This window comes from Asterias rubens, chromosome 20 (assembly GCF_902459465.1).
Source record: "Asterias rubens chromosome 20, eAstRub1.3, whole genome shotgun sequence".
NCBI classification, from domain to species: Eukaryota; Metazoa; Echinodermata; class Asteroidea; order Forcipulatida; family Asteriidae; genus Asterias; species Asterias rubens.
This window is the reverse complement of record NC_047081.1, coordinates 3,683,954-3,699,038: the sequence shown is the minus strand read 5'-3', so window position 1 is coordinate 3,699,038 and position 15,085 is coordinate 3,683,954. Positions and strand designations below refer to the sequence as shown.

The 15,085-nt window shown below is 41.8% G+C and overlaps 2 protein-coding genes across 2 annotated transcripts in view; one reads left to right on the top strand and one right to left on the bottom strand.

Moving 5' to 3' along the window:
• Positions 1-8,908, bottom strand: part of LOC117303698 (probable E3 ubiquitin-protein ligase HERC3) — a 60,705-nt gene extending 51,797 nt beyond the window's left edge. Inside the window, exons 1-7 of the mRNA XM_033787968.1 lie at positions 8,864-8,908; positions 6,755-7,109; positions 5,782-5,944; positions 5,109-5,185; positions 3,999-4,223; positions 2,658-2,749; positions 2,216-2,346 (exon numbers count right to left, since the gene is read on the bottom strand). Of these exons, the coding sequence (XP_033643859.1) occupies positions 2,216-2,346; positions 2,658-2,749; positions 3,999-4,223; positions 5,109-5,185; positions 5,782-5,944; positions 6,755-7,031 (965 nt within the window). The 5' untranslated portion in view covers positions 7,032-7,109; positions 8,864-8,908. The remainder of the gene's footprint in view (positions 1-2,215; positions 2,347-2,657; positions 2,750-3,998; positions 4,224-5,108; positions 5,186-5,781; positions 5,945-6,754; positions 7,110-8,863) is intronic.
• An 81-nt stretch (positions 8,909-8,989) lies between these two features.
• LOC117303699 (bifunctional methylenetetrahydrofolate dehydrogenase/cyclohydrolase, mitochondrial-like) lies at positions 8,990-15,085 on the top strand. Its single transcript, XM_033787969.1, has 6 exons — positions 8,990-9,139; positions 11,082-11,263; positions 11,977-12,252; positions 12,925-13,020; positions 13,589-13,822; positions 14,356-15,085. Exons 1-6 carry the CDS (start codon positions 9,045-9,047, stop codon positions 14,463-14,465), a joined length of 993 nt encoding a protein of 330 aa, XP_033643860.1. The 5' UTR covers positions 8,990-9,044; the 3' UTR covers positions 14,466-15,085.

Genomic DNA, 15,085 nt, shown 5'->3' with positions numbered 1-15,085 from the left:
CTTCAATAACTAACCTCCCACAGGCTATTTGAGACACTTCACTACCCAACCCCAAGAAACCCCAAGAAACCCCACCCAACCCCTGCTCCCTTCTCTTCAATAAGTAACCTCCCACAGGCGATTTGAGACACTTCACTACTCAACCCCAAGAAACCCCAAGAAACCCCACCCAACCCCTGCTCCCTTCTCTCCAATAACTAACCTCCCACAGGCTATTTGAGGCACTTCACTACCCAACCCCAAGAAACCCCAAGAAACCCCAAGAAACCCCACCCAACCCCTGCTCCCTTCTCTTCAATAAGTAACCTCCCACAGGCAATTTGAGACACTTCACTACCCAAACCCAAGACACCCCAAGAAACCCCACCCAACCCCTGCTCCCTTCTCTTCAATAACTCACCTCCCACAGGTGATTTGAGACACTTCACTACCCAACCCCAAGAAACCCCAAGAAACCCCACCCAACCCCTGCTCCCTTCTCTCCAATAACTAACCTCCCACAGGCTATTTGAGGCACTTCACTACCCAAACCCAAGAAACCCCAAGAAACCCCACCCAACCCCTGCTCCCTTCTCTTCAATAAGTAACCTCCCACAGGCGATTTGAGACACTTCACTACTCAACCCCAAGAAACCCCAAGAAACCCCACCCAACCCCTGCTCCCTTCTCTTCAATAAGTAACCTCCCACAGGCGATTTGAGACACTTCACTACTCAACCCCAAGAAACCCCAAGAAACCCCACCCAACCCCTGCTCCCTTCTCTTCAATAAGTTACCTCCCACAGGCGATTTGAGACACTTCACTACTCAACCCCAAGAAACCCCAAGAAACCCCACCCAACCCCTGCTCCCTTCTCTCCAATAACTAACCTCCCACAGGCTATTTGAGACACTTCACTACCCAACCCCAAGAAACCCCAAGAAACCCCACCCAACCCCTGCTCCCTTCTCTTCAATAAGTAACCTCCCACAGGCGATTTGAGACACTTCACTACTCAACCCCAAGAAACCCCAAGAAACCCCACCCAACCCCTGCTCCCTTCTCTTCAATAACTAACCTCCCACAGGCTATTTGAGACACTTCACTACCCAACCCCAAGAAACCCCAAGAAACCCCACCCAACCCCTGCTCCCTTCTCTTCAATAAGTAACCTCCCACAGGCGATTTGAGACACTTCACTACTCAACCCCAAGAAACCCCAAGAAACCCCACCCAACCCCTGCTCCCTTCTCTTCAATAAGTAACCTCCCACAGGCAATTTGAGACACTTCACTACCCAAACCCAAGACACCCCAAGAAACCCCACCCAACCCCTGCTCCCTTCTCTTCAATAACTCACCTCCCACAGGTGATTTGAGACAATTCACTACCCAACCCCAAGAAACCCCAAGAAACCCCACCCAACCCCTGCTCCCTTCTCTCCAATAACTAACCTCCCACAGGCTATTTGAGGCACTTCACTACCCAACCCCAAGAAACCACAAGAAACCCCAAGAAACCCCACCCAACCCCTGCTCCCTTCTCTTCAATAAGTAACCTCCCACAGGCGATTTGAGACACTTCACTACTCAACCCCAAGAAACCCCAAGAAACCCCACCCAACCCCTGCTCCCTTCTCTTCAATAAGTAACCTCCCACAGGCGATTTGAGACACTTCACTACTCAACCCCAAGAAACCCCAAGAAACCCCACCCAACCCCTGCTCCCTTCTCTTCAATAAGTTACCTCCCACAGGCGATTTGAGACACTTCACCACCCAACCCCAAGAAACCCCAAGAAACCCCACCCAACCCCTGTTCCCTTCTCTTCAATAAGTTACCTCCCACAGGCGATTCGAGACACTTCACTACTCAACCCCAAGAAACCCCAAGAAACCCCACCCACCCCTGCTCCCTTCTCTCCAATAACTAACCTCCCACAGGCTATTTGAGACACTTCACTACCCAACCCCAAGAAACCCCAAGAAACCCCAAGAAACCCCACCCAACCCCTGCTCCCTTCTCTTCAATAAGTAACCTCCCACAGGCGATTTGAGACACTTCACTACTCAACCCCAAGAAACCCCAAGAAACCCGACCCAACCCCTGCTCCCTTCTCTCCAATAACTAACCTCCCACAGGCTATTTGAGACACTTCACTACCCAACCTTAAGAAACCCCAAGAAACCCCAAGAAACCCCACCCAACCCCTGCTCCCTTATCTTCAATAACTAACCTCCCACAGGCGATTTGAGATACTTCACTACCCATCAGCTCAAACACTTTTCTAGGATTGATTTCGTTGCTGGTTGAGCTGTGGCCGAGCTGTCTATTCTCTGCAGCACCAAAAGTAAATACACCTCCATCCTATAGAAAAACAACAAAATCAATTATTACTAAGTCTACATTTGGTTTGTGGTAACACCATGTGTGTATCTACTTGCCAAGTAGATCATGTTCTTTAACGAACTTGTCTTGCTTTATATTCTACTACCATGGAATAAATTTCAGGAATTCGGGATACTTAAAAAGAACAATCCTGCTTATAAACCACGACCTGGGCGTTTTGACTAGCTTGCTCTAGTCATTGTCATAAGATAGGATCCATAAGAACCATTTGTTACAATAATAGCAATATGTTACAATAGTAGCAATATGGAGAAGACCACCATACCTACCGCTGTAAGCATTGCAGTATGATTCTCACCACATGCAACGAACTTCACTCTTTGAGAACGTAAGCTCTTTAGTAATGTCGGCTGGGATCGATCTGTTCCAAGTGAAGAGAAATACATGTAAGTGGTATATAAGAAGTCATGAACAGAATAATCAATGTTTCCACTAGACTGCTTAGTTTCACTTTAATGGCAGACTTTCAAGACGCTGGCGGCAGCAGACATAACGGTCATTTTCTGCAGCTCTGAGCGTGCGCGCATAGGTCTGAGCTTGTGCACTTCTGGCAAGAACTATGAAAAGGGACCGCCCAAAAGTCTCCCATTACCTGTGTATGTGCGTTGTGTTGTCTTTTAGCCTCTTAAGAAAGTCTCTGCTAGGGTCAAAACGTCAGGCCATTGACAAATATTTGCATTTAGGTCATAGGTCCTTTTCGAGTGGTACATACACAAGGTCTGAACACAAGGTGGTTTTATTTTTACGACTGCCACCCGCTGCTCGTAAAGTTAAATCGGTTTAGGTCTAACTTAAGTACACTGTCTGAAAATGGCCCATCTCTCTCTAACGCAGCGCTTGTTAATAGAGTCAGATGGATGGGCACAGCTCACCCTGTCATCATGCAGGCCTGTGAGTGGACCCTTAAAAAGGAGCTGAAACACTACATGATGTAAAAATGATCGTAATAATAATAATAATAAGAATTGTAATGCGCACATATCCACCCCGCTGGGTGTTCAAGGCGCAGTAAAACCAAAAACAAAACAAAAACAAAACACAACACAAAGAAAAACAGAAACAACAAAATTAGTCATTGAAAACCTGTGACATAAGATAAGTTTTGAGAAGAGACTTGAATTTTGCGGTACAAACACAAGATCGAAGATTAAGTGGTAGAGAGTTCCAGATGCGTGGCGCGGCTGAAGAAAAAGACCTGTCACCCCATGAGTGTCGAGACTTGGGTTCAATGAGGAGAAGCATGGAACTTGATCGAAGATTCCTTGATGGAGTGTAAACTTGAAGCAGTTCAGAAATATCGTGTAATGTTAAGTGAGCACGCGACACGCATTTATGCTGGTCCAGTTGGGGCACCCCCTTAATCTAGCAACTAGGCTTATCTCACATTATTGTAGTTGTACTTCATTATTGTCAGGTTTAAATAAGGCATGCCAACCTTATATAAGGGGGGGGAGAAAGAAAAAAATGTATGAAAAAAAAAAAAATTGGAATGATAGAAAAAATCGGCCTAATACAAAAAAATTACATCCACTTTAAAGCGGAGATTTCATAGGCCTGATCACAGTAGTAAATAAACAAATGAAATGAATGAATAGTGAGATGATCCTTACCCTTGTTGTCGCTGACACCTAGCTGTCCACAGTGGTTTCTACCCCAGCCGAATATTGTACCCGAGGTTGACACGACGAATGTGTGAGCCCCTCCGCATGCTAGCTGCCTTACTGGTAGACCATGAAGCGATGTTAGTTCTGTCGGTTTATTGTGGAACACTGCGTGGTTCTTCCCGACACCAAGTTGACCGTAAGTGTTGTCTCCCCATACAAACAGTTTGCCTCCTGATGGTAAAGAGAAAAGGGTTGCAACATGAATAATAATGATAATAATAATGAAACGTATTGGCTGGGTTTGGGTCCTGTGGTTCCTCACGTACGTGCGGAGTAGTCTTTTAAACGATGTGACCTGTGACGTCACTCGAAAACCATAACATTATTCGCGTGCATACCACCGCCGGACAAAACCTGTGTGTTTTGGCAGCCAGCTAGAAAGTGTATGCCTCTTACCATGACTACGCGTCTTTTTGCCGCAAAACATGACGTAAACAGTGTTTTGTCAACAGAGGGCGGTTTGAATGTAAACATAGATCACATCGTCTTTAGTAAGTAGTATTAATCAGGAGGGCTTGAAGTTGAAGTTGAAGTTCACAACAGACAAATGACATGTTGAACTCAAGTAAATTGATGTCTCTTAACGTAACTATTTTATTAAGAGCTCTCTGCTCGAGCTCTGCTCTGTTCTAAAGTCTATCCCAAACACCCCTTAACCTTACATTCCTTTACTTTATTCCCATTCTTGTTATTAATCATCTTCTTAATCACAATATTTTTAATCCGCACACACTCGTGCTTAGCAATTTGCTCACGCTTTGTAATTAGCTCGCGCTTTGCGGTTGATTCAGGAAAGATCACAACAATGAAAATCAGGTTTGATATTGCACTTTTCACCCCTGGTCACTGGGCCATTTCTTAAACCATCTCAGCTCCCTGGGGAGTATACAGCCTAAGCAACAATGTGCTACTCGGCTAAACCAATCACAATAACCATCTCTGCCCTCACAGGTACCAATTTAACCCTGGGTGGAGAGAAGCAAATTATAGTTAAGTGTCCTGCTCAGGGCACAAGTGTCACCATATAACTGTCTTTCCCAAGAAACGCTATCTTACCTTTAGTTAATGCTATACAATGTTTTCCTCCACAGGCTACTTGCACTACTTGATGCATTGCTAAACCTTTCAGTAATCTACAAGGAAGAACAGACAACAAAAGGGTAAAGCCTTAATTTAAAGGCACTGGACACCTGTGGTAATTGTCAAAGATCAGTTTAAGGAATGAATTAAATAGCCCAGTTCCCGAGGATAATAATGTTGGAAGCGCTTTGCAGGGGTGAGAGTCATTACTAACAAAAAAGTCTGAAACTTGGATACAAATTCAAAGGTATGTTGAAATGATGGCATTTCTACCGTTTGGTAACCCCCGGGGTTATAGATTCCAAGGAGCTTTTGAAAAAGTATCCACAGCCATAGAGAAGTAGACCAATGAGCAGGATTTCTTTATTTGTGGAAAAAAATATTGTTTGATTTTCTTCACCAGGCCGACATAAAAAGTCTGAATTCAGCCAAAAGTCTGAACAATCTCATCCCTGGGCGTAATCGGCGTAAGCGGCGAGTTTGGGCTTCTGCGCATGTGTACTCCACGTTACTAGACATTCTACGCTTACAAGGCTAGCGCAGAAATTCGGCGCTTGCACGTAAGCGGGGAATCGTGATCATAAGCGCAGAATTCAGCGGTAAGCAGAGCCATGAAATCGGGCCCAGGACCTTCAACCTCCCCACTTACCTAGGTCTTGTTTTGATGTCTCTTGTTTCTGAGCCCCATCCACACTGGCCACAGCTGTCCTCACCCCAGCTAAGTATACTTCCGTTGTCCGCTGTTACCACGGTAAAGGTATCCCCACATACTACATGTTTAATGACAGACGTCTCCAATGCTGTAACTTGGACTGTGGAAAAACATTTGACAATATTATTAGTATTACATGAGTGATCAGGTTTGGTAACTTTTTGTACAAGAAATGTCTACAGATTTACATTAAACTTAAGTACAGTTTATAGATAGTGATGGTAGAACGCTTCGCTTTGAATATTTTTCTCTCAAAAACTTGATGACTATTAATGAAGCTGAATCTTATATTACACACATTTTCATTCATAATGAGTAGGGATTATGTCATAGCCAAAAAATTGATCTACAAAAGGTATCGATACCCTTTCAAGAGGCACATTGTTTTTAAATCTCTTAAAACTTTGCTGTTCGGAGTTACTAATTATCCTTTTTTAAGAGTTGATCTAAAACACCTACAGACAATGCGTTGTGATAAGTGAATAGTGATAAAATAAAACCATAAATTTGCCTCTAAAAATACAACCAGTGGAAGATAGGCCTACATGTACAGAACCAAATCTACTCAGTGGCATGTCATGGCCGAACAGTTAAGAGCACCGGATTCAAGCTCAGGTGTTTGACCAGCAAGGTGTGGGTTCGAATCCCGGTCGTGACACTTGCTCTGTAAAATTGGGGAGGTAGTGCTTTCTGCTCTACCGGCCAGGCTTCGGACTAATGATACCCAAGCCTACATCCGTATAGACTGTAGAAGGGGTAATCCTGTTTCAGCCCTAGAAGTAGGTGGCAACGTCATCTGAAAAAAATCATTGTAGCCCACGTCTTGAAGTGGCCTTCAGGCCTTGTGTGACTGGCCACTTGCATAAAAAACAAACAAACAAACAGTGTAGAGGACTCAAATGTTATGTACCTGGAGTTCTCCCCGCTTTGTTGTGGCCCAGCTGGCCTTTATCATTCACCCCACAGGTGTAGACAGTTCCGTCCCTCAGCAGAAACGCAGAATGCCTCAACCCGCACGCTACCTCATAGATATCACGGTGCCGAAAGAATGAAACCTCCAGTGGCTTCGAGATAACATCGGACTGTTCAACTTCATCAATTTCCATCTCGTCATCGGTGTCCTGTGGTATTTCATTCTTACATAGCAACCCTGGCACGACGTAACCCCAACAGTAAGTAAACATCATGGAGCTGGGATGAAACTTTTTAAACTGTCATCAAGGTAGGTTCTTCGTGTTGGCCGTTATAGAGTACGATGCTCAAGTCTGTTGGTAAACAAAACGTACACACTGATCGAATGCATGGTCGAACAAACTACATGTAAATTTGTTCCACATGTGTCGTATAAGTTGCCACCATAGAGAGTGGGTCCTTTCTCTATGTATGGTGACAGCTAGTGTCGTACGTGTATTTAAATAGGCAGACTGCCTTCAATTTGCTTGTGGGACATAAGATAGTTTTAGACAGTCTAGAAGGAGTCGTTAATCACTTCCTCATATTCAACAATCTTTCATAAACATGAATCTGAATCTGAATTATATGGTCAGCAAACACATCCTAGTGGAAACATCACGCCAATTTGTTTTAAGTGTAAGTAAGAAGACAATGAAGAAAAAATTTCAGTTTAACTTTTAGTCAGCTCTGGTTCGGGTTCAAACAGGGATCCACACAGTATATAGACCCAGCCAGTAACTAGGGCGCTGTGCTCCTTTTTTCCAAAATGTTGTCGTTATCGGTCAAAGTTTTGAAAAAAGGAGTAGATTGCCCCATGTTACTGGGTCTAGCATGCCTAGGCAGATCCACAGAGGTAAAAGGCATAGACCCCTTTACAGAAGTGGTGATTATGATGCATTTTGGGAGAGTTAGCGAGTAAGCTATGCACGTTTTTATGCGTGAGGAACATCCCAAAACATCGCATCCTATCCCAGAATGCATAGCTATTTGCTATCTGTAAAGGGGTCTATGGAGAAAAACTACTGAGTCAACCTGAGTTTTGAAATCCTGACTAATAAAAGTGAAGACCAACAATTACAAACGATTAACAAACGAGATCATCCAATGTGATTCATTTAGCATGAATGTGAAAAGGTTCATTCAAGAATTAACTACATTTTAATTTAAGTTAATTCTTGAAACTTTTGTAACACCAGTGAAGTTGAAAACAGCTGAATACTGGGGGAAAAGGGGGGAAATGGTACTAACATGTAACATTGAAACTTATTGGCAGTGGACACTATTGGTAATTTACTCAAAATAATTATTATCACAAAACCTTTGTTGATTATGAGTAATGGGGAGAGATTGATAGTATAAAACATTGTGAGAAACAGCTCCCTCTAAAGTGACGTAGTTTTCGAGAAAGAAGTAATTTTCCATGAATTTGACTTTGAGACCTCAAGTTTAGAATTTGAGGTCTCGAAATTAAGCATCTTAAAGCACACAACTTCGTATGACAAGGGTGTTTTTTCTTTCATAGTTATCTCGCAACTCCGACGACCAATCGAGCTCAAATTTTCACAGTTTGTTATTTTATGCATATGTCGATAAATAAAAACTGGTCTTTGACAATTTACCAATAGTGTCCACTGTCTTTAACACTTCACAACACATCAAATCAAATCAATCAACATTTATTACCATACAAAAACAATGTATGAATACAAACATGTGCTCAGTCTCAAACGATATTGATTGTTTGTTGGGTTTTTTGTCTGTTTGTTTGTTTGGTTGTTTTGTTTATTTTAGTTTACAACAGAGCAGCGCAGAGTAGAGAATCAAAGACAAGAGAGCTTGAGCTTGACAACATAGCCTAGGACTATGAGTCCTAGTACTTAGTAGGAGGTGTAACTCAAGCAACGGCTGGATCTGAAGTGTGCACCTGTTCTTTTTTCAATCGAAGTGGGCTAACACTTATGACAATACACAAACAACAAGGAATTATATTAGTCATTGTTTAACGAATACAGACACGAATTTCTAATGTAACATGAATGGATGTATTCACTCGGGGTTTTCCTACCATTGACACACAGACAATCAGAAAGCACTCCATGTTTAGTTTTATTTTGACTTAATTAAAGATGGTCAATAGAGGGCGCTACATTTTTAAGGAGATTTATTTTGTTTAGGGGGGGGGGGAGGTGGGCCAGATTGACCTTGCTGGAAAGTTTGCACCGCACTTCTGTTGTAAACGTGACAATATGTCGGTTCTAAGACCATGTTTGAGATCTGTTTTGTCTTATAAGAACATCATTCCTTCCGTGAGTGTTTCCGGGTTCCACAGGACGGCGACTCAGTAAGTTATTTGGTTTGTTTTAAAATGCATTCAGCCGTTTTGTTTCACAACAACTTGCAACAACGTGAACTTAAGCTTGTTTGTTCCATGTTTGTTCCACTCGTGGAAGGGGCGGAAAGGGGGGGGGGGGTCTTCCATTTCAGTTCATGTCATGTAACTCTACCCTCACACTACACAGTAACTAACAGTCACATGTTAAAACAATTATTTGGTGTGAATGTGATGATTTACCTATGATTTATAATGATATATGATAACAAATTAGCTCAAAAATTAGTAAACTAATTGCTAATTTAAATTAAAGTATAAACGATATAAATTTTTTAGTACCATATTGGCATTGCTACTCTATTTCTATTCTAACTTTAAAAAAAGTTAAATATGTATCCAATGTAAAGCTGAATATTATAGCTAGTGATTAAAAGTCCTAAAAAAGCTCGTTTTAAAGTAAAGTGAAAGGCCTGACTGAAATATCGTATAAATTATATTATAGATTCTCACCAAGTTTGCGTCGCTTCTGGCTTCGCCAACCATATCCAATCCTTGACTGTTTGATTGACCAGTTTTCTAATATTATATTATCACCTACAGCGGTCCTTCAACTTGCAGTCAACTCATTTTCGTCCTGTCAACTCGCCGTCAACTCATTTTTGTGCCGTCAACTCATTAAATAAACATCAACAAAATTATAAATGGGGCATGGAAGTGTTAAGTCTGGGCTAAACTACATATTTCTTATGGTTTTCACTCAGTATAGTTTCATTTACAAAAACGATTTTGTATTGATAAATAAATAGTATCAATCATTGACATCTTTTTCTTAGGCCAAGATTAATCCATATACGCAGGAAGCGTCCCAGTTGCCATGTTATGCAAACTTTGTGAAAAAGCAAGATGGCAACAGACTGTTTTGCTGCTTCGAGATAAAAATTTTCACAAGAAAAAAAAATAAATTTTTATTCCGAAATGTAACCTAAAACTGATGAAAATTCTATTTTAGCTAATACTTTACAGTTCTATGTTTTTTTGTGGATTTCAAATGTATATTGGAGGAGTTGCAGTGAGTTGACGGCACAACTCTACTGTTTTCTAAATAATCTCCGTTTTAGAGTGTGCTAGTTTATACGCCATTTTAATTTTGATCGTAATGTTTTACTCATACTGTATGTTTAATTAATTAATTTTAAGTTACTATTGTCCTCCCTATAGGAGTGTACAGTACTTCTCCCTCTCAGTTTTTCTGTGTCAGATTAAGGCCATTTTAAATAGTAATGTTATGTTTTACTCCAAATTTTTAACTATGTAACTGTTCATGTAATTCTGCTGCTGGCAGCGAATGGAATAGAATTTTAATAAACCATTGAATGAAATGAAATGAACAACTGAATTGACGCGAATTGACGGCAAATCGTAGGACCCACCTACAGAGCTGTTAATAGCTTTAACCACAGCATTGGTTCCTATTCTAGCCAGTAGAAAATTGTTTGATTGACAAGTTTTCTAATATTCACCAACCCGCAAAACCACACATTCTCACCCAGTTTCCGTCATTTCTTGCTTCTGCAACATTTCCAAGCTAGCATGGCATCGCCCAAAGAGCTGTTGTTAGCTTTAATAACAGCATTGACAGACTGTTTGATTGACCAGTTTTCTAATCGCCATTCCGCAGTACTACACATTCAGCAAATCACCACAGTCTGTCTTCACTCCTAAATCTTTAAATCTGGGCTACTATTTGTAAAATTTACTTGCTTCCCCCCCCCCACCCCAACTTTTAGGAGCCCAAACTTAGTAGCCCACATGGCATGTACAGAAGGTCTGTTTACTAGCCTATAGCAGTTTTTACGAGACAATGTATGTCGGGCAAGTGTTATGGGTGAGATCTATTCAGAATATAAACAGTAAGCTCATGGTCTACAAAATAACCTTATTTTGATACTAGAAATGCGGAGATTATCGATGGTAAGAAGATCTCCAAGATAGTACAAGCTGAAGTTGCTGAGGAAGTGAAGGCATGGGTAGCAGCCGGCAATCGACCCCCTCATCTGACTGCAGTGCTGGTGGGCGAAGACCCAGCAAGCGCTGTCTATGTCAGGAATAAGATGAAGGCAGCCCAAGACTGTGGTAAGTCTCCATAGGCAAATGGTATTGCTTACCAAGAATTTTGTGCTTACACTGGCCATGTAAAGAATGTATCTCCTGCCGTAGCAGGCATCAAGCATGGAATTCCACAGTAAGCAGGGCCATGACATTGGGCCTTGATTTTTCAAGGTGGAGAGGGAGGCAATTAATTCCATGTCCTGGGCCTTTGACTCGATGCCTACCATCCTTCCTACACACAGCTACCACATATTAACGCATGTAGAAGTATGATAACTTGTCTAAGGCTAGCATTGGTTACAATGGTTTGTTCTGTCTGTACAGACTGCCATTAATGGCGGGTTCATACATCCTGCAATAGTGAATGCGATATTTATGTTGACGTCACAAATTCACAACAAGTTGTGCTCAACTCTCTTGCGAAAATCGCTGCGAAAACAGAGTTGTGACGTCAGATTCACATCAAATTCGCATCGCATTCACATTTGCAGGAAGTATGAATCGGGTATAGTCTCTACAACCGTCTCTGAGGTCTCCTTTGGGATTTTGTAGAAAGAGCCAGTTGGACAGGAGAGTGTACCGGTTCTCCCAAGCCAAGATTCACATCTAGCGTATCGGAAGGTCTTTGGGAGAGGCACTACATATAGGGCATGTTCCTTGAAACCTGAAGAATTGTTTTTATTTTTGTTGGTCCTTATTCTTAATTTATTGGTATATTGGTTTTATTTACTTTCCAGGTATAACATCGGAAACTATTCGAGAGCCCGAGACCATGACCGAAGCAGCCCTCCTCTCCTTGGTCGACGACCTCAACAAGTCCAAGGATGTCGACGGGATTCTTGTTCAACTACCCGTCCCACCTCACATGGACAAAAGGAAAGTTTGTGATGCCGTCTCCCCGAACAAAGATGTGGATGGGTTTAACATGGTGAATGTAGGGAGGCTAGTGCTGGACCTGCCCACTCTACTCCCAGCGACGCCTTATGGTGTTTGGGAACTCATCAAGAGATCAGGTAAGATGTACTCCATCTTCTTGTTTTTTTTGTGCCTGTTTGCTTTAAAGGGTTAGAAGTGTGTTTGTTAGATGCTGTATGGCATCGAATTGACTGATTGATTGATTGATTAATTGATTGATTGATTGATTGATTAGTGGGCCTTGAAACTTTGCATGGTGGAAATACAATATAAAACGGTTTGCGGTAACACCAAGTAATGATTGATTGATTGTGTGATATAGACAAAGAATTTACTCCTTAAAGTCACTGGACACCTGTTCGGTAATTTTCAAAGACCAGTTTTCGCACTTGGTGTATCCCAACAATATGCATAAATGAACAAATCTTGCTCAATTGGTCATCGATGTTGCAAGAGAATATTGAAAGTAAAAAACACTCTTGTCGCACAAATATGTGTGCTTTCAGATGCCTAACAAAAAGTTTCAGTCCTGAACATTTTCAATATTTGAGTGAGAAATAACCTCTTTTTGAAAATTATGATACTTCAGAGAGTGCTTTTTCTGACAACGATTTATACTATCGACAGCTCTCCGTTTCATGTAGTTTTTATGCTTACAAAATATTTTGCGTAGTTACCAATAGTGTCCAATGCCTTTAATACCTTTTTATGTCCATTTTGATTATTCGTCCCTTGGAGTTAAAAGTCTTATTATGTGAATTTTTCTGCAGGTGTGGAAACGGCAGGAAAGAACGCTGTGGTGATGGGACGATCAAAGAACGTTGGACTTCCCCTTGCTTTACTTCTTGCTGCAGACACAAGAAATGGTACAGATACAATCCTATATACCCCTTGCATGGGATGCCACAAGCTCAAACAGTGCCCACACCAAGACCTGTCAATGGCCGAGTGCATGTTTCTTATTGTTTTACCTCTGTGAGGGCGCCCTTCGCAATTGATCTTTGCAACATTCTACTCAAAGTAACTTGACAGGACCCACATCCTTCTGCCTCCTCCCCCCCCCTCCTTAGCTGCTCTTCCTAGCCTTATGTTGATGGTCTCCCTATTTTGTCAAGAGACTGCCAACATTTGGCTAGATAGCCCGGTTGTCAGAGCACTGCCTCATAATCGGGAGGTCGCAGGTTAAAGTCAAGTAAAATTTAACATGTCAGTTACTTGTAGTTTGTTACTTGTTGGAGTAATGTAGTTAAAGGGGTTCTCACCAAACTATTGCCTTTTTGGTCAAATTGAAACAGCGCCCTTTTTGTTGCAAATATCACCGGTTGAGGGCGCAGTACTATCGCTAGAGGGCTAATAAGTTTTGATAAAAACTCACGCCATACACTTGGAAGATTCATCACTTCTAATCTCATCATGTCTATTTTTCTTCCCTAGAACTTAAAATGGGCCTCAACTGCAACGTGACTATATGCCACAGCAAGACCTCTCCAGAAATGATGCGTCACTATATGCGCAATGCAGACATCTTGGTTGCAGCAGCAGGGCGCCCTCAGATGATCACAGCCGACATGGTCAAGGAAGGGTCGGCCATCTTCGATGTAGGCATCAATAGGATTCAGGACCCAAAGACGGGGAAGTTCCGTCTTGTCGGGGACGTTGACTATGAGGGTAAGCTTAGGATGCCTTTAAAGATACTGGACACTATTGGTAATTGTCAAAGACCAGTCTTCTCACTCAGTGTATCTCAACATATGCATAAAATAACAAACCTGTGAAAATTTTTACTAAATCGGTGGTCGAAGTTGTGAGAGAATAGTAGAAGAAAAAACACACTTGTACATTTAATCATTCTTACTTTAACCTTTGAGCAGGACGTTTAGCCAGAGGTTCCATGCACTAGGATTGATAATGCATGTAACAGAACCCAGACAGTTATAGTTGAAGCGTTATGGGTTAACCATGGTGTTTCTGGTGCACATTGCAAGCACTCTTGTTTACAGGTTTCGTCAGGCTTGCAAGCTTCAGCGATTAAGGTCACTTTCATTAGCAGAAAAATAACAACTTAAAATTTGACTTGTGCTTTCCCTAGTACCTGTAGCTCATCATTTTTTTATTTTATTTTTTTTTTCTCTGAACACCCAAAACTTCTTCCACTGCTGTAGAAACTAAATTCGTGAACCCCTTTTTGATTATTCTTGTAGGAGTATTTAACAAAGTCGGACACATTACACCGGTTCCCGGCGGCGTGGGACCAATGACTGTTGCCATGCTGATGAAGAACACCCTTCAAGTGGCCAAAGGAAACATCTAAGTATTATGAACAACAGAGGGCGCCATTCTATGGCAACAATTCTTCGTGCGGTGTCCATGGTTTGAGGAAACAATGCGTGTAAGGGTGCAGGCATAGAGTTAAGAACTAGAGGGCGCACTGGTGATGCTGCGTGCAGAAACATGACGTGACCACAAGGACACGCGCGCCATTTTGGAAGATTAATACGCGCGTTGAATGTGAAACACACGTTGTGTGCATTGTAAACACACGCTATGCGAAGCTGTTTTTTCAACTAACAAAATGGCCGGATGCTGGGCCGCGTATTTAGGCAGTGCACCCTCTAGTTCTTATAATATAACTCTATGGGTGCAGGAGGGTTCAAAACCCACGCTGATATGAGTCCAAAGAGGCGCCCATCATGAAATGAAGCAAATTATATAGAAATTTGATTTATGCAAAGAAATATTTTAAATATTTGAATATGAAGTCACTTAATTTTTAAGAAGTGGCAATTTTTTGTGGAAAAAATAACACACTAATATTTTCTGTAATGGACACTAAAGATATTTTCCAAGGCCCATCAAATAAATATTCATAAATACCTCGGAACAGCTTTGCTATTCCTATTGGTGGAGAGCGCGTCACGTGGCCAAACCTTT